The 26,459-nt window shown below is 52.9% G+C and overlaps 3 protein-coding genes across 4 annotated transcripts; all 3 read left to right on the forward strand.

The window, feature by feature from the left end:
• The first annotated feature begins 906 nt into the window (after nt 1-906).
• On the forward strand, nt 907-8,493 carry LOC131128764 (far upstream element-binding protein 3-like). Its single transcript, XM_058071948.2, has 18 exons — nt 907-1,071; nt 1,696-1,807; nt 2,197-2,227; nt 2,328-2,374; nt 2,478-2,549; nt 2,652-2,709; nt 2,814-2,976; nt 4,457-4,555; nt 4,611-4,712; nt 4,791-4,893; nt 4,954-5,054; nt 5,135-5,273; nt 5,342-5,502; nt 5,580-5,647; nt 5,728-5,813; nt 5,902-5,973; nt 6,082-6,179; nt 6,935-8,493. The coding sequence occupies exons 1-18, from the start codon at nt 979-981 to the stop codon at nt 6,941-6,943; spliced, it is 1,614 nt and encodes a 537-aa protein (XP_057927931.2). The 5' UTR covers nt 907-978; the 3' UTR covers nt 6,944-8,493.
• Nucleotides 8,494-11,019: 2,526 nt separating this feature from the next.
• Nucleotides 11,020-14,447, forward strand: LOC131128766 (PR domain zinc finger protein 12). Its single transcript, XM_058071949.2, has 6 exons — nt 11,020-11,251; nt 12,645-12,710; nt 13,211-13,335; nt 13,409-13,564; nt 13,640-13,754; nt 13,831-14,447. Exons 1-6 carry the CDS (start codon nt 11,020-11,022, stop codon nt 14,310-14,312), a joined length of 1,176 nt encoding a protein of 391 aa, XP_057927932.2. The 3' UTR covers nt 14,313-14,447.
• Nucleotides 14,448-14,802: 355 nt separating this feature from the next.
• On the forward strand, nt 14,803-26,347 carry c5 (complement component 5). Of its 2 annotated transcripts, XM_058072122.2 has the most exons (42): nt 14,803-14,926; nt 16,466-16,661; nt 16,727-16,880; nt 16,963-17,033; nt 17,101-17,198; nt 17,266-17,348; nt 17,417-17,507; nt 17,577-17,685; nt 17,761-17,893; nt 17,983-18,098; nt 18,177-18,365; nt 18,437-18,640; nt 19,554-19,766; nt 19,834-19,983; nt 20,048-20,174; nt 20,243-20,308; nt 20,717-20,911; nt 20,980-21,064; nt 21,244-21,326; nt 21,438-21,577; nt 21,641-21,874; nt 21,941-22,001; nt 22,064-22,153; nt 22,239-22,451; nt 22,509-22,584; nt 22,659-22,818; nt 22,893-22,997; nt 23,064-23,235; nt 23,425-23,549; nt 23,721-23,801; nt 23,953-24,105; nt 24,172-24,234; nt 24,302-24,416; nt 24,481-24,520; nt 24,608-24,710; nt 24,779-24,853; nt 24,930-25,035; nt 25,459-25,542; nt 25,614-25,703; nt 25,763-25,855; nt 25,925-26,063; nt 26,139-26,347. In XM_058072122.2, exons 1-42 carry the CDS (start codon nt 14,856-14,858, stop codon nt 26,275-26,277), a joined length of 5,091 nt encoding a protein of 1,696 aa, XP_057928105.2. In that variant the 5' UTR covers nt 14,803-14,855; the 3' UTR covers nt 26,278-26,347. The 2 variants fall into 2 exon arrangements, 1 of the variants encoding a protein (XP_057928105.2); XR_013627134.1 differs by lacking the exons at nt 25,459-25,542; nt 25,614-25,703; nt 25,763-25,855; nt 25,925-26,063; nt 26,139-26,347 and having other exon boundaries at nt 24,594-24,710; nt 24,930-25,002.
• The last annotated feature ends 112 nt before the right edge of the window (nt 26,348-26,459 follow it).

Genomic DNA, 26,459 nt, shown 5'->3' on the forward strand with positions numbered 1-26,459 from the left:
TGTGTAAAGTGGTGTGCAGAGTGGAAGATGATTGTGCGTGAAGAGCTTTTTGTACATCAACAGGAAACACTGAGAGCCTAAAGTGTCTCTGAGTGTGCGTGTGCGTGTGCGCGTGTGTGAAGAGTGCAAAGCAAATAAAAAAGGAGAAAAAAAGTCATTTTTGTTTTATTAGCTTGTCTACTTGTGATCGACAGCACACATCATCTTGTTTTGATACCGTTGTGCACGCGCGCACGGGCGCGTGAGGTCACAAAAAGGTGACGGGGAGGTCACGTGGTCAGTGGCGGTCAGAGGTCACATGGTGACTTGACTGTATGGTTTTTGTGCAAAGATCGCGGCAGTCTATCCAATAAGGTGTGACGTCATCACAACACGACAGCAACTTATTTTCTAAAAAATAATTTCAATCTTTTCACTCCCAAACTTCACTTCCACCTGTGGAGCTTACCACGTGACTCGACGCGGAAACGGAAACGAGCTCCAACAGCTGAGAAGCGTCAGAGATCCTGGGAGAGTAAGATCCGCCACTCGGTACACGAACTAAGACACGGCCGTTTGGGACAACTAAAGGTTTGTTTTCCAAATCCAAACTACCAGAACGAGACAAGATCGTCTCTGTGGAGGAGTACACACTCCACACAGCTGGTAGGAATTGGTTTTAATTCTTGTTTTTAATTATTGATTCGTGTGAAGGTTTGCTTGCCAGACGCTGGTCTGCTAGCTTGTGTATTCGTCCACATTATTGCTCATCTACTTGACTAAGAATACTACTTCTGCCGGAGAGAAAAACGAGTACAGGTCGATGCACACTTTCTGCCACCGTTACTCGGTACAGCCCAAGATGTACTTGAGTGCGGTCTTGAGGGATTCCATCAGAGTGAGCCCTCTCGCCGTACAGCATCTCGGACGACTGCCAGAGCCCAGCTAGCATCGGCGGCTAATGCTAGCGGCTAACGCTAGCGGCTAGCTAGTGGCGCTATGATGGCGGAGCTGGTGCAGGGACAGGCCTCGATCAGCCAGCCGGGGCTCAAGTCAGACGGCCTGGCCGACGTCTTACAGAGGGCCCGGCAGGTAACAGCCGAAGCGGGGCTCCGCACACGGCCGTTCCGAGTGGAGCGGGGTCGTTTGGGTCGAATCCAAGCACTTTTATCGGCATTCTTGCGTGTTGAGCTGCTGCTCGCAACTTGGGAGCTCCGTCAACACACACGCACGCACTCGCTCACGCGCACACACACACACACACACACACGCGCGCACACCGAGACACGCACACCAACTCGCATGCTAACTAGCTAAGCAGCTAACCAGACGGCCACACTTTAAACAAGTTTGTGCTGACACGGCAGGGACGGAGTTGGAGTTGGGGAGTTAGTTTGGGGGACTTTCAGGAGCTGTCACGCCGACGAGGGAGGGGGGGTCTGGGTTCGGGGTGGGCAGACGTGTCACTAAGGATGACAACCTGTTGGACTCATGGATCCAACCAGCAGGACCGGCCCGGGTGGACGCCGTCAGCAGGGACTTGTCAACTAGTCTAAGGAGCTGGCGTCCTGTTTGCTAACTTACGTAACTTCTACGACGTCACGGGTCGTGACCCCTCCCGTGACGTCATCAGGCCCGCTCCATCGTTGCCGCCGCAGCAGGAGGGCCGACTTCCTGTTTGCCGCCATGCTAAGGTGCTGTGCTACGTGTGTTCAGATGGTGGGCAAGATGGGCGGCGAGGGCGTGACGCACATCAACAGCTCGGCGGGAAGCGGCGAGGCGTCCTCGCTCTACTTTGCCGGACAGAAGCGAGCCGGGGAGGACGCGGGTGAGCCCTTTGCTTTTTCTTTGGCTTGGACCAGCCCGTGATGCTCATTGGACCGGCTGGGCTGTGGCCACGCCCACACCAACAACCTCTGTTGACATGGTCCATTACCTACAACCTATCTAGGTCTAGAGATCTAGATCTGGGTCTATAGATCTATAGATCTATAGATCTATAGATCTATAGACCTATCCCATCTATGTTTCGTACTAGTAGTAGTAGTAGTAGTAGTAGTAGTAGTATTGTTATCAGAAGTACTATTTCATTAGTGTTTTGTAGTAGTCCTGTGTTTATTAGCATTAGTTTGGGATTATTATTATTATTATTATTATTATTATTATTCCCTTGCTAGGATCTTCTTAGCTTATTTCTGTGTGTGTGTGTGTGTGTAGGTAATCAGCTGGCAGCTGTGGGCCACCAACGGTACGACACACACACACACACACACACACACACAGGTGTCAGGGTTACAGGTGAGGTACGTGTGTGTGTGTGTGTGTGTGTGTGTGTGTGTGTGTTGTAGGGTGATGACAGAAGATTACAAAGTTCCTGACAGGATGGTGGGCTTCAGTAAGTATGACCTGTGACCTTTGACCTTTCTCACATGTGGGAAGGAATGATGACACTCGTACTCTCGTGTGTGTGTGTGTGTGTGTGTGTGTGTGTGTGACAGTTATTGGCCGAGGCGGAGAACAAATCACCAGGATCCAGTTAGAATCAGGATGTAAGATCCAGATCGCGGCTGGTGAGTCCAAGTGGTCCAGGACCTGTTTAGGGAATCATGTGACAACTTCACACATTGTGTGTGTGTGTGTGTGTGTGTGTGTGTGTGTGTGTGTGTGTGCAGACAGTGGAGGTCTGATGGAGCGTCCATGTTCCCTGACTGGGACCCCAGAGAGCATCGAGTGAGTCTGAAACACCACCCACTTCCTGTGATGATGTCATCACCTACACCAGGTCTCTGTGTGTGTGTGTGTGTGTGTGTGTGTGTGTGTCCGCACTCACACAGACAGGCAAAGCGGCTGCTGGTCCAGATTGTGGAGCGGTGTAGGAACGGTCCAGGTTTCCACGGTGACAGTGAGGGTGGGGCCTTGGTGCAGGAAATGCTGATCCCGGCCAGCAAGGTGGGCCTGGTGATTGGTCGAGGAGGAGAGACCATCAAACAGCTGCAGGTAACAATGGACTAACGGTCCAGGATTCCTGATTGTTCCGGGTGTTCTCGGCCTTCTCCAATATTCCTTCTAGGTCGTTCCAACTTGTAATTTGAATGTCCAGGTCCTGGTGATCCTGTGTAAAGGATCCCAGGTCCTTAGCAAGAGCAACAAATCCCGATGAAGGGAAGCGGCTGTACTCCAAAGCGTGTAGGGTCTTAGTCTGTTGTTCCTGGTCTGGATGAAGTGGAGCCGTTGCCTTCACCCTGACTTAGATGTCTCCACTTTAACTGGGGGGCGCTTGGCCCTTTTACGCAGTCGTCAGGCGGGAGGGACAGGACAAGGGTTTGGGTGACGGGAGGTCACACAGGTCTTAGTTGATGTTGTGACTATCTGGTCCTACCGTTTCTTTGGAGGGCCAGCATGTAAACGAAGGCTAAGGCCACGTTTGTTCCACCTGCGGCTCCACAACCACGAGTACTATGTGATGCCCTCCCATGCCCCCAGCCCCCAGCCCCCACTGTAGCTGGTAACGCCATCTGTAGCAGCGTTAGCCTTGCTGGTGCAGCAGCTCTTCCACAGCCTCTCCACCCGCAGCATCTGAGCTACAAAAGCAGCCGCCGGACCCCCCAGGAGAATACCCTCAGAAATCTGGCCTTGCCATCAACAACCTCACTCCATGTTCGAGTCCCAAGCCAGATGGTACCGATCCTCTAGCCTCTACCTTCTACCCTCTACCCTGGGTCATCAGCAGGGAATGTAGGAGTCATCTCACTACGACTCTACATTCAGAGACGGAACAGCATGCTAACAGCATGCTAACAACATGCTAAACCAGGCGAGGCGCCAGTGAGCAGGGCACTCCCCTGTTCTCAGACCAGTATTGACCAGGATTGTGACCAGGACTCCCATCATACCCATTGATGTCAGGGCTAAGAAAGACGATAAAGTGCTAAGGGTCCTGTGGGGGTCCTGTGGGGGTCCTGTGGGCACCCACTGTCAGAGAAGCTGGCCTCCATTGTCACGGTGGAGCTGGCCCAGAGCGCTGATGAGTCTGCATCCAACCTGAAGATCCATTTTCTCTGTTGTTGATCTTCACGACGGTCGCTAGTATGCTGGAGCCTACCCCAACCTGAGGATGTCACAGGAATAGAACAGTGAAGCAAGCTTCATTTTTCCCAAGTTAGAAGGCAGGAACTCCAGGAGCGCCTGGTTGCACCCTGTAGGATGGATCAGGAAGCGTTTCGGCCGTGTCGGTCTCCAGTCCAGGTCTGGTGAGGCGGTATGGCCGTGTCAGCAGGAGTGGCAGGGCATGGCTTGTGGTGACGGTCCAGCCAACCCGAGGCCACCCGTTCTCGTGTTGGTCCAATGAACGGGAACGTACCAATGTGTGGCGTCTGTCAGGAGCCCCGTATACCGGATGCCCCGCCCCCACCAGCAGCTAAGAACCATAGGACTAGACGCCACTACACCATGACTGATGCGGCTTTGTTTGGGTCAGGAGCGTGCAGGAGTCAAGATGATGATGATCCAAGATGGCCCCATGCCAACGGGAGCCGACAAGCCACTGCGCATCTCCGGGGACCCGTACAAAGTTCAGGTGGGACATGGCCATCCGTTGGAACGTTCCGGAATCCTAACGTGCTGCCTTGCAGGCGGCCAAGGAGATGGTGTTGGAGGTCATCCGGGATAAGGACGCAGACTTCCGGTCAGGACGCAGCGACTTCTCCGCCCGGCTGGGAGGAACCAACTTGGACGTACGGGCGGCTGAAACAAACGCAGCCTTTGCTTCCGTGTTCTAGAAGGTGAAGTGACGGGTGGTTCTGCTCCTGCAGGTTCCTGTTCCCAGGTTTGCGGTCGGCATTGTCATTGGTCGCAACGGAGAAATGATCAAGAAGATCCAGAATGACGCCGGAGTTCGGATCCAGTTTAAAGCAGGTCTGTCTTTGGACTGGGGGGGTCCTGCTAGAACCTTCCGCTGATCTTCTTCACCCACAGATGATGGCATCAGTCCGGAGCGTGTTGCCATGGTGATGGGTCAGCCAGAGCGTTGTCAACATGCAGTACACCTCATCAACGAGCTCATCCACACCGCACAGGTACCTGGCCCCCAACCCCCCCCCCCCCCCCCCCCCCAGAGCACACGCAAACCTTCTTCCTGTGCGTGCACACGCTTCAGGAGCGTGATGGATTTGGCTCCGCGCTGAGGAGTAGCAGGGTCAGAGGTCGTGGGGATTGGGCGGTGGGATCCCCCGGCCCGCTGCAGGAAGTGACCTACACCATTCCCGCCGACAAGTGCGGCCTGGTCATCGGCAAAGGTGGGAGGCGGCCGTGTCGCAGCCACGCCCCCTGTGGCGGACATCTTTGACGCCTCTGGTGCACGCAGGTGGAGAAACCATCAAAAGCATCAACCAGCAGTCTGGCGCCCACGTGGAACTGCAGAGGAACCCGCCCCCTTCCACCGACCCCAACACACGTGTCTTCACCATCAGAGGCTCCGCCCAGCAGATGGAGCATGCTCGCCAGCTCATCGACGACAAGATCGGGGTAGGCTCCTCACACACACACACACACACACCTGGATGAGGATGAGGATGAGGATGATGACGAGGGTGTGCCCTCAGGGTTCCGGCATCATGAGTAACGGAGGTTTCGGCTTCAGTCCCTTCACTCAGGGCCCCGCCCACCAGAAGTACGTCACCGTGGTAACGACATATGCGGCGCTAGAGCGTGGTGGGTGTCATGTGACTTTGCTGGTGTTTGTGTGTGCAGCTGTGGGGGCACTCAGACCTTCCTCACGGGAGTCTGGGGCAACACGTACCAGACTGGCTGGCAGAACCCAGGACAGCAAGACCCCGGTACTGTCCGTGCTAACGCAACGGGACCCGTCTTCTAATCTTATGCGTACGTGTGTGTGTGCGTGTGCGTGTGCGTGTGTGTGTGCAGGGCAGCAGAGCCAGCCTGGGAACGTAATGAGCGACTACAGTAAAGCATGGGAGGACTACTACAAGAAACAAAGTACGAGTGGCTCATCTTACCGCAAACATCACTGATCAATACGTTGCATTTTGTCACATTGTGTGTGTGTGTGTGTGTGTGTGTGTGTGTGTGTGTGTGTGTGTGTAGCTCAGTCATCCCAGCAGAGCTCGCTGCCTGACTACACAGCAGCACTAGCAGAGTACTACCGACAACAGCCGTACCTGTGGAACCCCGCCCAGATTCAGGTAGACACAGGAAGTGATGATAAAGGCACAGGAAGTGATGGCAAAGATGCAAGAAGTGTTGGCAAAGATGCAGGAAGTGAATACAAGGGCAGGAAGTGAAGACAGACACAGGAAGTATGAGAAAGATGGGAAGTGAAGACACAGGAAGTGAAGACACAGACCCAAGTAGTGATGACAAAGACAGGTAGAGATGACAAGGACAGGAAGTGAAGACACAGGAGGTGAAGACAAGGACAGGAAGTGATGATAAAGACAGAAAGCAAAGACATGGGAAGTGATAGACGGGAAGGGAAGACACAGGAAGTGATGACGAAGATGCAGGAAGTGATGCAAGGACAGGAAGTGAAGACACAGGAAGTATGACAAAGATGGGAAATGATGACACAGACCCAAGTCGCGATGACCAAGACAGGAGGTGAAGACAAGGACAGGAAGTAATGACAAAGACGCAGGTAGAGATGACAAGGACAGGAAGCGATGATAAAGACAGAAAGCAAAGACATGGGAAGTGATGACAAAGACGGGACAAGAAGACACAGGAAGTGTAGACAGACAGGAAATGATGATAAAGACACAGGAAGTGGTGATAAAGACACAGGAAGTGATTATAAAGACAGGAGCTGAAGACACAGGAAGTGATGATAAAGACACAGGAAGTGATTATAAAGACAGGAGCTGAAGACACAGGAAGCAATGACAAAGACAGGAAGTGATGTCTCGAGCTTGGGTCATGTGAGCTGTCATTTCCTCTTCAGGATCACTAGAGGCCCCTCCCACCCGGCGAAGTCGTCAAGGCAATCGGCCACTGTCCCAGCGATGCTCTGCCTCCTTCCTTTTGTAGAGCAAGATTAAGAGAAAACAGGAAGTGGTCCTCTAAAGTCAACAGTGTGTCCCACTTCCTGTTTAGCTTTTTTTTTTTCATTTAGATTTTTTTTTTATCCAACCTGAGAGTGGACACGTTTGAACAAACCTCCTTTGACATCACGCTAGCAGTCTTGATGAACTCATTAGCGCTTCTCTTTTCTTTCACGCATGTCTGCTTTTTTATTTGGGCTGTTTGGATATTTTAATGTTTTACCTTGACAGACAAAGACGTCTTTTTCTACTAAATGTCCTCATTTTACTTGTTGACACGCCATCTTGGACACCTCCTTTGTTGCTCCCTCTCTGTGGTCCCACACACCGTAGCACATTAGCATAGCATCCCGGTACCCGTCTTGGTTTCAGTGAAGGACGTCTACCTTCATGCCGGAACTTTAGCGTGAGCGTGACCAAGGTGACGTGATTTAGCTTCAATGTCCATCGCTCATCCTCGCTCATCAGCAGAAAAGGCTGGGACGCCATCTTGGAAGAACATTCCTGACCTTTCCCACGTTCAGTTAGCATTACTGCAAGTTAGCTAACATCTCCAAAGGTTCTTTTTTAGCTTTATTCATCAGGTTTTGTTGCTAGCTTTATAGCGTGTCATGTGGCGTGTGTTGGACCACAGAGAAAGTATGCGTGACCATGATGATGATGATGATGATGACGACGACGATGACGAGTTTGGGTTGAGGGGTCTATTTAAATGTTGGACTATTTCTTTGTTCATGAGCTAATATGCTAACGCTAAGCGTACATGTTGACTTCCTGAAGCTCCTGCGTTCTCAAGACTGCTATGCTAATGCTAACGCTAGCACCTCCTGGCCTGGAGACCAGGATCAGAGTGGGCAGGGACCCTGCCTTCCTGGTATTCAGGCCACGCCCCCTGCCCCGCCCCGAACCGGGAGGAGCCGTCCACACTCTGTTCTTCCGATCTCCGCCACCTCGGCCGAGGGTGTTTTGTTTTTGTGAGCGGTCCAGATGTAACCTGCAGATGTTTCTATTGACTGATGAAGATGATGATGATGATGAGGGCTAATAAAGAGCCGCCTTCTTTCTGACTTCCTGCCTCTCTTTCCACTGCTGGAAGCCACGCCCCTTCGGCAGCCGGCCCCTCCTCTGCTGCCCGTGCACGTCCGTGTGCGCGTGGAGTATCATTTATTATTCATTATTATTAGCAATCTTTGAATTATTCATCTTCCCGCCCCCGCGACAGATGCTCTGATTGATGATGTCATCAGTCATTAGGACGCGGCGTGCGCGTGCGTGCGCACAGGAAGTGGCTCGTGTGTGCGCGTGTGTGCGGCCAGTAAGTACAGTAAGTGGTCGTTAAGTACACTTGACGTCTTTGACCGCACGTGGGCGCGGCCTCGCCGTCAAACAGGAAGTGCGTGTGATGTTGTTTTTTTTACATGTACTGTACAAGACCCTTCTAATACACGGAAGAATAAATACATGCATACTGAAGTATTACGTTGTGTATATATGTCACATATATGTCATATATATATGTCATATATATGTTATGATTTGATATGAGGATGAAATAGATGACTCAAGTTTGCATGATGAATGACCTTGGGTTGTGTACTGAACTGTAGCTGTACTGTAACTGTACTGTAGCTGTACTGTACTGTAACTGGACCTCCTGGAAAGACCGTGTTCATAGTCATGTATCCATAGTATCCATAGTATCCATAGCATCCATAGTATCCATAGTATCCATAGTATCCATAGCATCCATAGTATCCATAGCATCCATAGTATCCATAGTATCCATAGCATCCATAGCATCCATAGCATCCATAGCATCCATAGCATCCATAGCATCCATAGTATCCATAGTATCCATAGCATCCATAGTATCCATAGCATCCATAGTATCCATAGTATCCATAGCATCCATAGTATCCATAGTATCCATAGTATCATAGCAGCCATGGTGGGACTGTCACAGGTGGGTATCCATGTTGTTGATATCACATTCAATGGTTATTGATGTCATCTGCATGGGTGTTGATATCACATACATTCATGTTGGTATCACATCAATGGATGTTGATATCACGTGCATGGATGTTGATATCACATACATGGAGGTTGATACCACGTGCGTTGATGTTGATATCACATACATGGAGGTTGATATCACATACATGGAGGTTGATACCACGTGCGTTGATGTTGATATCACATACATGGAGGTTGATATCACGTGCATGGACGTTGATATCATATACATGAAGATTGATATCACATACATGGAGGTTGATATCACGTGCATGGACGTTGATATCATATACATGAAGATTGATATCACATACATGGAGGTTGATATCACGTGCATGGATGTTGATATCACATACATGGAGGTTGATATAACGAGCATCGATGTTGATATCACATCAATGGATGTTAATATGACGTGCATTGATGTTGATATCACATACATGGAGGTTGATATCACCTACATTGAAGGTGATATCACATACATGGAGGTTGATGTCACGTGCATGGAGGTTGATATCACATATATGGATGTTGATATCACATACGTGAGGTTGATATCACATACATGGCGGTTGATATCACATATGGATGTTGATATCACATGAATGGAGGTTGATATCACGTGCATTGAGGGTGATATCACATATATGGATGTTGATATCACATACATGGAGGTTGATATCACATGCATCGATGTTGATATCACATACATGGAGGTTGATATCACATATATGGATGTTGATACCACATACATGGAGATTGATATCACGTATGGATGTTGCTATCACATGCATGGCGGTTGATATCACGTGCATTGAGGGTGATATCACATATATGGATGTTGATATCACCTACATTGAAGGTGATATCACATACCTGGAGGTTGATGTCACATGCATGGAGGTTGATATCACATATATGGATGTTGATATCACATACGTGAGGTTGATATCACATACATGGCGGTTGATATCACATATGGATGTTGATATCACATGAATGGAGGTTGATATCACGTGCATTGAGGGTGATATCACATACTATATGGATGTTGATATCACATACATGGAGGTTGATATCTACGGCTGTCAATCGATTAAAATGTTTGAACTCAATGAATGACATTTTGTTTATTTAATTGCAGATGAAAATAAGTTTTTCTCTCTAATAAGTAGGAGAAATCTTTGTGGTCAAGGATTCCATGTGCAACTCCAACGATATTCCCATCCAATTTCTGTAAAGGATATCAATTTGGGAACTATGGGCCATTATTTCAAACAATACAGTCAGACAGCATATTTTTATATGACTATTTTTATTAATTATTAGCATATTAGCTTTTAAACTCGCCCACAAAGGTTCAGCAAATCCAAAATGTGAGCGAGTGAGACCTCTCACGTCAACCAAACTACGGTGGGGGTCAAAGGTCAAACAGGAGGATGGCTGCCGGCCCACCAAAGTTTCTGTCCGGCAACAGAACTTGGCCAAACGTGGAGGCAAGCTGAAGTGGTTCATCTCTCACACACACACACGCACACACACACACACACACACACTCACACACTCACACACTCACACACACTCCTCCCCCCGAGAGAGAGAGAGAGAGAGAGAGGGAGAGAGAGGGAGGTATAAGAGGGTGTGTTTGTGTTCCTCCTCATTGTTCATTTAAGTGGAAGAAAATGTTTCTCATTTTCCACCAACTTCATATTTTTTATTTCTTCCCTTGATCATCTTTAATCATCTTTAATCATCTTGAATCATCTTTATTCATCTTTATTCATCTTTATTCATCTTTATTCATCTTTAATCATCTTTAATCATCTTTATTAATCTTTATTCATCTTTAATCATCTTGAATCATCTTGAATCATCTTTAATCATCTTTCCGTCTTCTTCACACAACTTTTCACCTGTCCTCCTCCTCCTCCTGCTCCTCCTCCCGCTCCTCCCGCTCCTCCTCGCCGGCATGGGTTCGGTCCTCCTGGGTTCTCCCGGTCCGGGCCCGGCCAAGGCTCCGTGCGCGAGGCCTCACCTGGCGGACATCATCACCTCCGACGTCGTGCACAGCTTCCTGTACGGACGCTGGAGGCGCGTGCACGGCGAGCACCAGCAGCTCACGCACGAGGACCGCGCCGCCGCCGGCACGAGCCCCAAGACGGCTTTCACCGCCGAGGTCCTGGCCCAGTCCTTCTCCGGAGGTCAGTCGGGTCGGGACCCCAAGCCGACTTCCTGTTCCGCACCTTCGCATTGGTCGCCGGCTTTCGTCAAGCATAGGATGCTTATGCTCGGTATTTATTGATATGATATAAATATTATATACGTATATATCATATATTATATGATAGATGTTTTATTTTGAAAATATCCCAATTGATCAGCTGAAAATAGAAACTTTAGTTTTCCCTTCGTTTGATTCAAGGTCAAACGTAAAACATCATTTCCATTTTTAATATCAATTATTGGAGTGACAAAACATAACGATGATTTCGTCCTATGAATAATATATTATTCATACCTGCCGATTATTGACATCGACTCCAACTCTCATCTTTCCGTTTGGAAATATCATAAACGGCAAACCTAAAACATTTGTCCTCTTTTCATATGAAACATTGGTTATGTCAGAGGACAATACCAATCATAATCATAATTATAATAATTATGATAATAATAATAATAAGGTTTAATTTGGAAGTTTACTCATAGGCAGTATCAATAATAATAATAATCATAAGGTTTCATATGGAAGTTTATTGATAAACAATATCAATAACATTTTAATATGGACGCTTATTCATAGGCAATATCAATGATGATAATAATAATAATCATAAGGTTTCATATGGAAGTTTATTGATAAACAATATCAATAACAATTTAATATGGACGCTTATTCATAGGCAATATCAATGATGATAATAATAATAATCATAAGGTTTCATATGGAAGTTTATTGATAAACAATATCAATAACAATTTAATATGGACGCTTATTCATAGGCAATATCAATGATGATAATAATAATAATCATAAGGTTTCATATGGAAGTTTATTGATAAACAATATCAATAACAATTTAATATGGAAGTTTACTCATAGGCAATATCAATGATAATAATAATATTCAGAAGGTTTAATATGAACGTTTATTCATAGAGAATATCAATAATAATCCTCCCAAGAAGATTTGATTCATCCAAAGTGTAAAAGATGCGTTCATGAAAACTCCAAATGTGGGAACGCGTCCTTCTATTTCCGCTCCGGATCCCGAGGATGGATTTATTCCGGCATTAAAATGATATTTAACATGAATATCACAGACGGAAGGAAAGCATGAAAATATTTTTAAAAAGCCACGCGGCCTTTTGGCGCCTCGCATCCACGTTTGATTCCGGAAAAGAACTTTTCCACCCGAGATGTTTTTCCCCCAATTTGGCGCCATTTTCATTCGATGTCAACGAATTTCTTTCTTCGGTTTTTTTAAAATGAAAATAATATATAAAATAATAATACAACGTGTGTGTGTGTGTGTGTGTGTCTCTGTGTGTGTGTGTGTGTGTGTGTGTGCGTGTGTGCGTGTGCGTGTGTAGAAGTCCACAAGCTGTCCAGTCTGGTTCTTCCCAGCGAGGTGATCATCGCTCAAAGCTCCGTTCCAGGTCCAACAAATCCTCCTAATATTTTATCTTTTATCTTTAATATTAATAGTAATAATGATAACAACAATAATAATAGTAGGCAGCCGAGTGGTTAGCGCGGAGGCCTCATAGCTTGGAAACCCGAGTCGATTCCCTCCTCGGCCATCTCTGTGTGGAGTTTGCATCCCCGTGCAAATGAATAATATTAATAATAACAACAATAACAATAACAACAACAACAATAATAATAATAATAATCATAATAATCATTATTATTATTATTATTATTATTATTATTATTATTATTATTATTATTATTATTATTATTATTATTATTATTATTATTATTATTATTATTATTATTATATATAGTTTTGTATAGATGTAGCGTGTTACGAATAATATGAATAATAACTGTAGGAAGTGCAATAAAAAGGAGATCTATGATGAAACAAACGTCACTTCGTCCAAATGAGGATAAAACGAGCGCACCCTGACCCGTGGTGTGTTTGCGGGTCCAGGGGAAGGTCTAGGGATCTTCTCCAAGACCTGGATCAAGGCGGGAACCGAGATGGGTCCTTTCACGGGGCGCCTGGTGTCTCCCGACCACGTGGACGTGTACAAGAACAACAGCCTCATGTGGGAGGTAGCCCCCCGCCCCCATACCCCCCCCCCAGCATCAGGGCGTGTGACAGTGACGTGTGCGTGGCGTGTGTCAGGTGTTCGACGAGGACGGCGGGGTGCGGTTCTTCGTGGACGCCAGCCAGGAGGAGCACCGCAGCTGGATGACGTACATCAAGTGCGCGCGCAACGAGCACGAGCAGAACCTGGAGGTGGTCCAGATGGGCAGCGCCATCTTCTACAAGGCCGTGGAGGTGAGGAGGGGAGGGGCTCTTCCCCGACCCCGCCCCCTGCTGGCCGATGACTGACATGTCCGCTGTCCTCCTCAGACCATCCCCCCGGACCAGGAGCTGCTGGTCTGGTACGGGAACTCCCACAACACCTTCCTGGGGATCCCCGGCATCCCGGGAGGAGACGAGGAGCAGGGAAAGAAGAGCAAGAACGGTGAGGAGGCGCCGGCCAGGTTAGCATAGCTAACGTTGCTATGCTAACATAGCATTTGGCTCTTGTTCCGCTTCAGACGACTTCCACCCCTGCGAAGGCTCCGCCTCTTCCTCCGCATCGTCGTCGGCGGTGGCGGCGGGCCCGGGGCGCATGCGCTGCGTCATCTGCCACCGCGGGTTCAACTCCCGCAGCAACCTGCGCTCGCACATGCGCATCCACACGCTGGACAAGCCCTTCGTGTGTCGCTTCTGCAACCGCCGCTTCAGCCAGTCGTCCACGCTGCGGAACCACGTGCGCCTGCACACGGGCGAGCGCCCGTACAAGTGCCACGTGTGCCAGTCGGCCTACTCGCAGCTGGCGGGCCTGCGGGCCCACCAGAAGAGCGCCAGGCACCGGCCGGCCGCCGTGGCCTCCGCCAGGGCGCTGGTGGTGGTGGGGGGGGCGTGCGGCGTGCACGAGGACCGCTCCCCCCCTCCCCCGCCTCCTCACCCGCCCCAGCTGGTGGCCGTGTCCCATCCCGCCTCGCTGGTGCACCACATCCCCGCCATGGTGCTGTGATGCTACAGGAAGTGCTAGCGTAGCGCTAAGACGTGATTCGTGTGTGCTAAAGTGTTAGCCTAGCATGCTGGTGTTTTGTCTTATATTGTGATGAAGATGTGGCGCATGCTAACGTGTGTATACTATGTATCCTAATAAAGCATGACCTTTAACCCCTTTAGCACAAGCTAGCCGGCGCCCGGCTAACCTCAGAGTCAGCGGGGGGGGGGGGGGGGGGGGGGGTCGAAAGGTTGATTGAGTCACCCGGGGGCGGTGGGAGGCCTCCTATTGATTTTGAGGGGACAAGTCAACATGTTGCGTAACGTCAGAAAACACTCACCTTCGGCACGCACGCACGTACGCACGCACGCACGTACGCACGCACGTACGCACGCAGGAAGTCCCCAGCGACTCGGCAGTTGACATTGAAAAGTGCCAGCGTGTCAATCAACGAGTCGCTTTGTCTTGGGACTCCACGGCAACGCGACAGGACTTGGAGCTCCGCGTGTGTATACAAGTGTGTGTACAAGTGTGTGTGTATACGTGTGTGTGTGCGGGTCCAGGATGAGGGTGTGTGTGCTGCTGGTGTATTTGGGGTGTGTGTGTCGGTGGAGGACCAGCGCTCAGGACACAAGGTGAGTCTTCCTGAACGCTAGCAAGGTCCACTAGCGCTTTGCTAGCTGTTAGCATGACTTGCTATGATTATTATGAAACGGGATGGTCCATGCGGTCCAGGTCTGGGTGTGCCCCTGGGTTTGGTGCAGCAGTCCAGGGGGGCGCCTGAGGGACCTGGTCCTCGTCTACCAAATCTGGTTCTTGTCTGGTGGGGACGGAGCCTTAGCTCACGTGGGAGGTGGCGCCATGGCGACTAGACATAACCAGACTCACCTCAAACCACAATGTGGGTTCAGGACCTTGTTCACCACCTGGGGGGGGGGGCTGTGGGTTGGAGTCAGGGCCAATGAAGGAGGGGGGGGGGGACTTGTGTGTACACACTAAATGGCTGCCTTTTTCGGGTCCATCAGAAGGGCGCTGGAGAGCACCTCCACCAGGTGGGTTCAACACCCATGTGGGCAACACCAGTATGACCTGGGGGGGGGGGCCTGGTTGGAAGGAAGGGTCTACCCAGTCTGACCACTTCCTGTGCTAGCCACACATTGTCCATAGTAAGCACCAGGTTTAAACACCATGAACCCTGGGGGACGCCGTAAGGATGTCCACAAGCCCAGCTGGCACCAGCTGGAGGACAGGGGGACTGCGCCCTAATTCCTTATCTCCGATGCTCAGCCAATCAGATCTGTGGCTGCCAAGTGGTAGGCAGCGGTCCTGGTGGCAAATTCCAAACCTGTTGGTGGAGACCGGAGCTTAGGGCTGCCGTCCCTTTGAAGGAGGCTTCCCATCATGATCGGTAGGGTGAGGAGCCCGGTCACCCGGTCACCCGGGAGGGGCTTCTCCTCACATGGAGAGGAGCGTGGCTTGGGCATCTAGTCCGGATGCCTCCCTGGTGAGGTGTTCCAGGTGTGCCCAGCCGAGACAAGACCGAGGACACGCTGGAGGGATGATGTCCCACGGCGGGCCTGGGAACACCTCGGTGCCGGATCTCCAGGAGGGGGCTGGAGATGGGGTTGCTGTGCTCTACAACACTGCCCCCGTGTGGCTGCTGTCATTCACTACACGTACCAACACGCCAACACCTGAAGGTTCCTTTGGGTCTTCTGGTTCTCATGTCCTAATAGTATATTAGTGAGGTAATAGTAGTAGTAATAGTGATAGTACTAGTACTAGCTGGACCAGTAGAAGTAGTAATGATTGTAATATAGCAATAGCAATAGAAGAACTAGTACTGATAGCAGTTGTAGTAGCAACAATAACAGTGATAGCAGTAGCAGTAGCAGTAGCAGTAGTACTAGCGGTAGCGGTAGCGGTAGCAGTAGCAGTAGCAGTAGCAGTAGCAGTAGCAGTAGCAGTAGCAGTAGCAGTAGCAGTAGCAGTAGCAGTAGAAGTAGCAGTAGCAGTAGAAGTAGAAGTAGCAGTAGCAGTAGCAGTAGCAGTAGTACTAGCGGTAGCAGTCTGAGACAGAACCTTCAGGTCAAAGACATCCAAGTTGTCACGTGATGATGTCATGGGGTCAGCTGACCCGGACCAAGGATCAACCATGGAGGTGTTGCCTTCAGGTACCTGATCAGCGCCCCCTTGCGGCTGCACGTGGACGCGATGGAGAAGGTGTTGCTGCAGTTGTTCGGCTTTTCCGAAGAGGTGAGGGTCTACGTGTTCTTGAAGACCTCCATGGCTCCAGGCCATGTGGTTCTGGCCCGTGACGTGGTGACCCTCAACGTTGAGAACCAGCACCAGGCTTCCGCCTCGCTCCGGGTGAGTGGACGCACGGAGGTGCCAGGATCCGGAAGCGGGTTTTCATCGTGCCCCTCTGTGTCCAGATCTTCTCCAGTCAGCTGGACAAGAGTGTGGCTCAAGTGGTCCTCCACGTCCAATCAGCGCAGATCAACGAGCACCTGTCACTTCCTGTCAGCCGCTCCAACGGGTTCCTCTTTGTCCGGACGGACAAACCTCTCTACACCCCCCAGCAGAGCGGTGAGTCCCGAGTAGGCTGAGAAGGACTTGACAGAAGGTTCCAGATGGAGGTCATCTTCCTGGTGTGTCGTGTTCCGTCCAGTCAAGGTGCAAGCCTTCTCCCTCAACCAGGAGCTGCATCCGGCCAATCGGAGCGTCTTCCTGACCTTCAAGGTGGGCATGTCAGTCCACAGGACCTGCATGTAAGACTTTGACTCTTCACGGCCTTGTTCTCGTCCAGGACCCAGATCTTCAGACGGTGGATGTGGTGGAGATGCTGGACCTCAACAATGGAATCCCGTCCATGCAGAACCCCTTCAAGATCCCCATCAAGCCCAAGTAGGGACCCCCTGGGCCGACCCCAGGTGACTGGGGTCCAGGTTGTGATGCTGTTCTTTGGTTCCAGGTTGGGAACGTGGTCCATTGAGGCCTCGTATTCCGACGACTTCACCACCAAAGCCAGAACAGACTTTGAGATTCGAGAATACAGTGAGAGGACGTCCTGGTCTTGACTTACGATGGAGGCCTCCATGGGCTTTAGGACGTTCTTCTGTTAGTTCTTCCCAGTTTTACCATCGTGGTCCAGCCGCAGGTCAGCTTCATCAGCTTTGGAAACTTCCAGCGCTTCTGTTTCAAGGTGTCCGCCAGGTGAGGAACGTCGACCTTCCTCATGGCAGGCATCCTCTTCATCACTGACAGTCTTGGTCGTCCTCTCAGGTACCTTCATGGCGCCCCCGTGGCTCATGGCGAGGTCTTCCTGCGCTTTGGCTTCGTCAGCAAAGGAGAACTTCCTGTCATCATCCCCAACTCCGTGACCCGGGAGAGAGTGGGTGCTCTTCATCGCCCTTCTTCATCCTCGCAATTCAAACCGCGGTCTGACGTTCTCGTGGGCGTGTCTTAGTTGCTGTCCTCAGGCGATGTGGACGTGTGTGTCAACATGGAGAAGATCCTGTCCAAACATGATGGACCTAAAGACCTGCACGGCCTCGTCGGGAACTTCCTGTATGTTGCTGTCCTGCTGCAGGAGGACTCGGGTACGCACGTACGCACGCACACACGCACACGCACGCACGCACACGCACATCCCTCCTCACCCCCCCCCCCCCCCCCCCCTCCTCCACAGGTGGCATCAGCCAGGAGGCGGAGTTTTCAGCTGTGAAGTTTGTCAAATCCCCTTACAGCCTGAGTCTGGTCTCCACGTCCCCCTTCATCAAACCTGGACTCCCTTACAACATCCAGGTGACCCCTCGGTCCTCAGGCAGGACTTGCTTGGAGATGATGGAAATCCCCCCCCCCCCCCCCCCCCCGGTTGTGCAGGTGCTGGTGAAGGACCACCTGGACCAGCCGGTGAACCAGGTGCCGGTTCGTCTGGTAGAGCAACGGGTCTTCGGTCCCGCGCAAGACCTCCGCATCAAACCCTGTCCTGAAGAGGCCAACAGCCAATCAGACGGCGTCGCCATTTTTGTCTGCAACACGCCCACAGAGGGTGTCAGGGCCTCTTTTAGGGTGAATGATCAATTAATTCATGATTAATCTGTTATTGGCCCGCTAATGACCTTTACCAACCCCGTGAGCAGTTTGAGACAGCAGACTCCGCCCTCCCGGCCACCAGTCAGGCCAGTGTGAGTCTGGAGGCGGCGGCCTACCACTCGCCCAACCGCCGCTACCTTTACATTGACCCCCCGCTGCCGGGCCACACCCTGCGGGTGGGACAATACGCCAACATCAAGGTGTACTCGGCCACGCCCTCCTACGTGCCGGCCAAAGTGCTGAGCTTCCTGGTGAGAAGGGGCGCCGCCAAGGAGCGTGCCCGTGTGTCCCCGTGTCCTTAGCGTGTGCGTCAGGTGCTGTCCAAAGTGTGTCCCCGTGTCCTTAGCGTGTGCGTGTGTGTCAGGTGCTGTCCAAAGTGTGTCCCCGTGTCCTTAGCGTGTGCGTCAGGTGCTGTCCAAAGTGTGTCCCCGTGTCCTTAGCGTGTGCGTGTGTGTCAGGTGCTGTCCAAAGTGTGTCCCCGTGTCCTTAGCGTGTGCGTGTGTGTGTCAGGTGCTGTCCAAAGTGTGTACCCGTGTCCTTAGCGTGTGCGTCAGGTGCTGTCCAAAGTGTGTCCCTGTGTCCTTAGCGTGTGCGTCAGGTGCTGTCCAAAGTGTGTCCCCGTGTCCTTAGCGTGTGCGTGTGTGTGTCAGGTGCTGTCCAAAGTGTGTACCCGTGTCCTTAGCATGTGCGTCAGGTGCTGTCCAAAGTGTGTCCCCGTGTCCTTAGCGTGTGCGTCAGGTGCTGTCCAAAGTGTGTCCCCGTGTCCTTAGCGTGTGCGTGTGTGTGTCAGGTGCTGTCCAAAGTGTGTCCCCGTGTCCTTAGCGTGTGCGTCAGGTGCTGTCCAAAGTGTGTCCCCGTGTCCTCAGCATGTGCGTCAGGTGCTGTCCAAAGTGTGTCCCCGTGTCTTTAGCATGTGCGTGTGTGTGTCAGGTGCTGTCCAAAGTGTGTCCCCGTGTCCTTAGCGTGTGCGTGTGTGTCAGGTGCTGTCCAAAGTGTGTCCCCGTGTCCTTAGCGTGTGCGTCAGGTGCTGTCCAAAGTGTGTCTCCGTGTCCTTAGCGTGTGTGTCAGGTGCTGTCCAAAGTGTGTCTCCGTGTCCTTAGCGTGTGTGTCAGGTGCTGTCCAAAGTGTGTCCCCGTGTCCTTAGCGTGTGCGTGTGTGTGTCAGGTGCTGTCCAAAGGGAAGGTGGAACATTTCGGCAGCCAGAAGTTCGTCGCTAGCGGCGACCACAAACAATCGCTAAGCTTCGCGGTGACGGGCGCCATGGTCCCGTCGATCCGCCTGCTGGTCTACTACATCCTGTACGGCGAAGCCACGTCTGAACTGGTGGCCGACTCCGTGTGGCTGGAAGTCCAGGACCCGTGTGTAGGCGGACTGGTGGTAAGGGGCGTGGCAAGAGGCAGACAGGAAGTGTTAGCATCAACATGACGTGTCCGTGTGCCAATAGACAGACATCTCATATGAGGGGCGGGACTTCAGGCCAAAGGACCACCTTCAGCTGCAGATCAGGACCAATCAGGAGGGCCTAGTGGCGCTGTCTGCTGTAGACTCCGCCCTCTTCAACCTGTATCCAAACTACAAGGACCCTGTAACCATGGTAACCTGACAGCTGCACAATGGCGGCTTGATGTCACGCTAAGAGGACGTGGGCGGGCCTACAGGTGCTGCGTCGCATCGAGCAAAGCGACCTCGGCTGCGGAGGGGGCGGGGGCAGAGACGCAGCCGACGTCTTCCGATTGGCCGGCCTCACTTTCATCACCAACGCCAACGCCCGCCCATCAACCAGCAGTTAGTCATCCCTCGCCTCATTGGTTGATGGGAGGAGGCGGAGCCAATCATGCGTGTGTGTGCCACAGGTCCAAAGTGCACGGCGGCTGTGCGTCCCACGAGGGCGCTAACGAAGGAGATGAAGGAAGCCAAAGGTGAGACCCCCCCATCAATGGTCTAGGTGTAGACCAGGTCCACGCGTGTAGGCCAGGTCCACGCGTGTAGACCAGGTCCACGCGTGTAGACCAGGTCCACGCGTGTAGACCAGATCCACGCGTGTAGACCAGGTCCACGCGTGTAGACCAGGTCCACGCGTGTAGACCAGGTCCACGCGTGTAGACCAGGTCCACGCGTGTAGACCAGGTCCACGCGTGTAGACCAGGTCCACGCGTGTAGACCAGGTCCACGCGTGTAGACCAGGTCCACGCGTGTAGACCAGGTCCACGCGTGTAGACCAGGTCCACGCGTGTAGACCAGGTCCACGCGTGTAGACCAGGTCCACGCGTGTAGACCAGGTCCACGCGTGTAGACCAGGTCCACGTGTGAACCCGGCTTGTGCGCAGCCGCCACGTTCGGACCCCTGAGGAAGTGCTGTGAGCACGGCATGAAGTACGTCCCCAGAAGCGTCACCTGCCGCCATTTTGCCGAGCAGATGTTCAGAAAAACGCAGCATCATCCTCAGTGTCGCCACATCTTCACCGTCTGCTGTGAATACATCCAGGAGGCCCTGGACCAGGACCAGAAGCTCAGCCGCCACAGTCAGTAAGAACCTGGAGGTTTCATCTGACAGGCTCAGCGTGGACATTGGAGATGTTTGTGTGTGCAGACATGGGGGCCGACTTTGACGCGGCGCCGTCTCTGGTCAGGAGTTTCTTTCCTGAGAGCTGGCTGTGGGAGGTCCATCCCACCAGGTGAGGTCCACCTCTATTTGCTGAGGTAGGAACATTGAAGGAACATGTAGGAACATTGAAGGAACATGTAGGAACATTGAAGGAACATGTAGGAACATTGAAGGAACGTGAAGGAACACGTAGGAACATTGAAGGAACATGTAGGAACATGAAGGAACATTTCTACATGATGTTTCCAGAGGAGGTCAGCAGTCCCTCACCAGGACACTTCCCGACTCTCTGACCACTTGGGAGCTGAAGGCCATCGGAATGTTCAGGAACGGTGAGATGGTCCCCTTCTTCATCCTCCTCATCTTCCAGGGTCCTTGCGTCCATCCTTCTTCCTCCTTTTGTCCTTCTCTGCCAACGTTGATCCTCAGGTGTGCTCCTGCAGGTATCTGCGTATCCAAGCCGGTCCAGGTGTCGGTCAGACTGCCGCTCAGCGTGGACGTGCCGCTACCTTACCAGGTGGTGCGAGGAGAGCAGGTGGAGCTGAGCGGTTCCGTGTACAACCAGCAGGAGGACGACGTCACGGTAGGGTTGCATGTTCCATCAGGCTATCTTCTGCTTCTGCTCAGGTCCTCCTGGTCTTCCCAGTACTGCATCACGCTGACGGCAGGGCCGGAGATCTGCATCCTCCAATCACAGCCGGCCGCCGCGGGGGCGGGGTTCCGTTCCACCTCCTGCATCTGGAGCCCACTGCCAGCAAGGGGCGTGGCCAAGGTGGCCTTCACGCTGATGGGCCTGAAGGCAGGAGAACACACCCTGACCTTCACGCTGAAGACCCGCCAAGGGAAAGGAGACATCGTGGAGAAGCGGCTCAGGGTGGTGGTAGGTGCCATGTTGGGGAGCTCCAAGGTTGGAGATGATCTCGGTAGATGATTGGCTCCTTTGCAGCCCGAGGGCGTGAGGATGGAGATGTATTCCGGAGGGATCTTGGACCCCCAGGGACTTTACGGTAGGGCGAGCGTGCTGGTCTGACCAGCTGGACCATCTGATGACCCCGTGGTGTCATGTCAGGTTCTGAGAAGACCACCGTGGTGTTGAAGAACCAGCCGCCCGCTAACATGGTCCCCAACACGGCAGTGGAGAGAATGGTGACCATCAACGGTGAGATGAACTTCTACTTCTTCTCATTGCTTTGGCAAGGACACCACGAGACCTGAATGACCCGCCCCCCCTGTGCTGGTCCCAGGGGAAATCCTGGGAGACATCCTCTCGGTGGTCCTGGACCCCGACGGCCTGCGGCAGCTCGTCAACCTGCCTGGCGGGTCCCTGGAGGCGGAGCTTGGCAGAATCCTTCCTCTGGCACACGTGTACCAGTACTTGGAGACCACCAGGAAGTGGGACGTCCTTGGAGGGAACATCCACAAGAACTCAGACAACCTCAGACAGAAGATCCGAGAAGGTGAGGAGAAGGTTGGGCTGAAGGTGGGCGGGGCTAAACCAGCCTGTTTGTGTGCAGGACTGGTCAGCATCAGTTCTTTCAGACGTGGGGACTCCAGCTACAGCATGTGGACCAACAGAGACGCTAGCACCTGGTCAGCACCCCCCCCCTTCCCCCCGCCCCCCTCACATGTTAGTCACGTGACCAAGTCGTCGTGTCACCTGTCAGGCTGACAGCGGCGGCGGTTCGCACTCTGGCCTCCGTGGACCCCGTAATGACCGTAGACCACCAAGCTCTGTCCCAGTCCGTCTGGTGGCTGATCCACAACGCTCAGAACCAGGACGGGTCTTTCTCCGACAAGTCCTCCTTCAGACCCAACAGATTCATGGTGGTCTGGCTTTGTCCCGTCTGAGCGGGAAGGCCCCTGACACTGAACATGTGCTCCTTTGTGATTGGCTGCAGGCTGAGGGGGCGGAGCCTCGTGAGCGCTCGGTGTACCTCACGTCCTTGGTCCTCATCGCGTTGCATCGGGCGACCAGCATCCGCCAACCGGTCCTGCAGCTGCGAGTGAGCGCTCTGTCTTCTTCACCTAAGAAACAATCTCTGCTTCCCTCTCACCGCCGCCATGTTTAGTTCCACGATGACAGCAAGAGGTCAGCCGCCGACTACATTTCCCAGCATGCCCTCCGCCTGAAGAGCGTGCACGTGCGCGCCCTCGCCACCTACGCCCTCACCCTGCACGACCCCAGCGCGCCCACCAGCATCACACTCATCCACAGCTTGGAGACCCTCGCTCGACAGAAAGGTGTGTGCACGTGAACACACGTGCACTACGTAGTGTGGACACGTGCACTACATAGTGTGCACTACATAGTGTGCACTACATAGTGTGCACTACATAGTGTGCACTACATAGTGTGCACTACATAGTATGCACTACATAGTGTGGAGGACACGTGCACTACATGCGCTCAGGCCTGTGTTTGTGATGCAGGACACCCTGCGGTGCTCAGGTACTGGCAGGAATCGAACACGGCATCCGATGAGCTGCGACCCGACCAATCCAGCGGCCTGACGGTGGAGACGACGGCGTACGTCCTGCTGACCATGCTGCTGAAGGTGCTGCTAGCTCGTTGGTTGTCTCGTAGTCTTTAGGGCGTAACGTACGCCATCGTCGCCGTTCGGAGGTTCGACTCCGTGCCAAAGCGAACGTGTCGTACCACAAGGTACCGCTAGACCCCGAGTTTCCATGGCGACCACTGCTGACACGCAAACTGCTTCCTGTTCCAGGGGAGGATCCAGTACGCCAACCCCATCATGTCCTGGCTGACCCAGGACCAGCACCATGGACAAGGGTTTTACTCGGTCCAGGTACGTGTCATGACGTTCCGCTTCCTGAACTCGCTTAAATAGCGGAACCCACAGACCGGGTCTCTGTTGGATGCCCCTCAAGATTTCGGACCCCCTGGTCCCGACATGGTCTCACAACGCAGCAACTTCCTGTCCCTGCGTGTCCCACCAGGACACCATCCTCACCCTGGAGGCCCTAACAGAGTACAGTCGGGTGGTCCCACGAGCCGTCCTCAACCAGGACATCAATGTCCGCTACGGACGCAAAGGCGATGTCGCTCGTGTGCAGCTCAGCCAGAGCCGACCTGTGGCCACGCCCATACAGGTGAGGGGAGGGGCGCCATTTTGTCTTGTGGAGATTGAGGACATTCAGCTGTTCTTGGGTCTCCAGGTGCTGCAGGACGACGTCATCACCGTGTCCACGGGATACGGGAGGGGCGTGTCCAATGTCCAGGTGGGTGTGGCTTAGGGGAACCAATATGGGGCATCGCAAGTCAGGTGAAGTCAAGTTTTAAGTGCAGATGAAGGCGGTCTACTACCAGACGACTCCGCCCCCTGGCAACTGTAACTTCGACATCAGCATCGAGATGGTCGCCGCCGCCGCCGCTGCCGCCGCCGCCGCCACCGCCTCAGACCGTAAGTCCCCCACGGCGTCCTGTTCAGTCCGCCTCCCTGTAGTCCTGACGTCCCCTCCTCCCAGGTGCCGGCATGCGTGCGCCGCACCTGTCTGCCTGTGCCAAGTAAGACCAACATACAGCACCTTAGCCTACGTGCTAACTAGCCTACATGCTAACTAGCTTACATGCTAACAAGCCACGGTCCTGAAGGTACAAGCCTCCTCCTAACGAGGTGGTCACCGAGTCCACCATGACCGTGATGAAGATCCAGCTGCCGACAGGCGTGGAGGCGCATCTGGAGGACCTGCGACAGGTGAGACCACCTGAAGCCGCCCATCCACGCCGGCCCCCGCTGTGCTGTGACACCATGTCGCTGTGCAGTTCAGGGACGCCGAGGAGCCAATCATCTCGCACTACGAGCTTCAGGGCGACACGGTGGTCATTCAGATGGACTCTGTGAGTACGCTCGGCCCCGCCCCCCTTCGGCCCCGCCCCCGGTGTTGCTTATGACCGTTTCCTGTCTGCTCTCCAGGTGCCCTCCGACATCTTCTTGTGTGTCGGCTTTCGCATCCGGACGGGGTTCAAAGTGGACGGGGCCAGCAGGTCCCTGCTGACTGTGTTTGAGCCCCAGGACAAAGGTGAGTACGACTGGCAGGTCACGTCAAGATTTGCACTCATGGGACGCCGTGTTCTAGCATGTTCTACCATGTTCTCCCATGTTCTACCATGTTCTAGCCCGGTCTAGCATGTCCTCCCATGTTCTAGCCCAGTCTAGCATGTTCTACCATATTCAAGCATGTTCTAGCATAGAATGTTCTAGCATGTTCTGCCATGTTCTAGCATAGCATGTTCTAGCATAGCATGTTCTAGCCTGTTGTAGCATGTTCTAGCATGTTCATGTCCGGATGCCCCCTGCTGAGGTTTTCGGGGTTTGGGGCAAAGGACGGGATTATGTCTGAAGCTGAAACCGTTTGAGTCCGAGACCGCTGCCCCCGTGACCCGACCCCGGGTAAGCGGGTAATGTCCACTTCCTGTCTTTCCATGTTGTGGTCATGTGACAGGAAGCTTGTGCAGCAAACAGTTTTCCTACGAGGAGCAGAAGCTCCAGCGCCTCTGTGTGGCGGACCAGTGCCAGTGCATGACAGGTGACTCCGCCCCCGCACCTGATTGGCTACCAGTCCTTCCCCGTTTGCTGACCGTGTCACATGTTGTGCAGCTGCGTGCGCGGCCTACAGAGCGACCTTTGACCCGACCTTGACGGCTGCCAAACGCCAGCAGGAAACGTGCCGGGGCCACATCGGATACGGTGAGCGTCCCTCGCCGCCGCGGTCTGAGGGCGGGGTCGTGACCTTGTGCTGTGTGCAGCCTTCAAGGTGGCCGTCACGTCTCAGGAAGCAGAAGGAGACTTTGTGACCTTCAAAGCCACCGTAGTCGGGGTCCTGAAGAACACGGACAAAGGTAAGGAAAGACTCTGCCCAACGTGGGGCGGCCATATTGCTCACCTCGCTACCTTGTGGGCGTGGTCAGCCTTGGAGGCGGTGAGTTCGGGCACGGAGGTGGAGCTGATTAAGAAGGTCACCTGCAACTGGGTGGACGTCCAGAACCTCAAACAGTACCTGGTGATGGGATCCGGCGGGTCAGAGGTCAAGCTGAGCCACGGCGCCAAGTGAGCGACCACCCCGCCCCTCCTGACCTTCTCCGACCGGGGACGCCGCTCACCCGTTCACGTTGTGACCCTCAGGTACCGCCTGCCGCTGGACTCGGACGCCACGGTGGACCTGTGGCCCTCCCAGTGCTCCTCCACCGCCTGCTCGGACTACATGGCCCAGCTGGACGAGTACGCGCTGGACCTGCAGCTCTTCAGCTGCCCTGCACAGTGATGGACGTCTACGTTACACGCTACAGCCATGATGTCATTAAACACGTATGATCCTAATAAAGCATCATCACCACATCGTGCACGAGATCTACGTGGAGCGTGGAAGGTTACGCGTCATCTAGCGTCCTGTCATGCGTGTCGTCTTATGGACTTTGGCATGAAGCATAGCAAGGGCTGTGTCAT

Source organism: Doryrhamphus excisus, linkage group LG3, assembly GCF_037039965.1.
Source record: "Doryrhamphus excisus strain RoL-2023G ecotype Guam linkage group LG3, RoL_Dexc_Guam_v1.1, whole genome shotgun sequence".
Classification (NCBI taxonomy): domain Eukaryota; kingdom Metazoa; phylum Chordata; class Actinopteri; order Syngnathiformes; family Syngnathidae; genus Doryrhamphus; species Doryrhamphus excisus.

What these genes read in the sequence shown, in the direction of transcription:
- LOC131128764 (XM_058071948.2), top strand. Translation starts at nt 979, where the DNA reads ATGATGGCGGAGCTGGTGCAGGGACAGGCCTCGATCAGCCAGCCGGGG. An exon ending in TGGGAGGAACCAACTTGGAC is followed by an intron (nt 4,713 to 4,790) that starts GTACGGGCGGCT and finishes CTGCTCCTGCAG; the next exon opens with GTTCCTGTTCCCAGGTTTGC. An exon ending in GGACTACTACAAGAAACAAA is followed by an intron (nt 5,974 to 6,081) that starts GTACGAGTGGCT and finishes GTGTGTGTGTAG; the next exon opens with CTCAGTCATCCCAGCAGAGC.
- c5 (XM_058072122.2), top strand. Translation starts at nt 14,856, where the DNA reads ATGAGGGTGTGTGTGCTGCTGGTGTATTTGGGGTGTGTGTGTCGGTGG. An exon ending in TGGGAGGTCCATCCCACCAG is followed by an intron (nt 21,065 to 21,243) that starts GTGAGGTCCACC and finishes TGATGTTTCCAG; the next exon opens with AGGAGGTCAGCAGTCCCTCA. An exon ending in TGCTGACCATGCTGCTGAAG is followed by an intron (nt 23,550 to 23,720) that starts GTGCTGCTAGCT and finishes TTCCTGTTCCAG; the next exon opens with GGGAGGATCCAGTACGCCAA.
- LOC131128766 (XM_058071949.2), top strand. Translation starts at nt 11,020, where the DNA reads ATGGGTTCGGTCCTCCTGGGTTCTCCCGGTCCGGGCCCGGCCAAGGCT. An exon ending in GGCCCAGTCCTTCTCCGGAG is followed by an intron (nt 11,252 to 12,644) that starts GTCAGTCGGGTC and finishes GTGCGTGTGTAG; the next exon opens with AAGTCCACAAGCTGTCCAGT. An exon ending in TCTTCTACAAGGCCGTGGAG is followed by an intron (nt 13,565 to 13,639) that starts GTGAGGAGGGGA and finishes TGTCCTCCTCAG; the next exon opens with ACCATCCCCCCGGACCAGGA.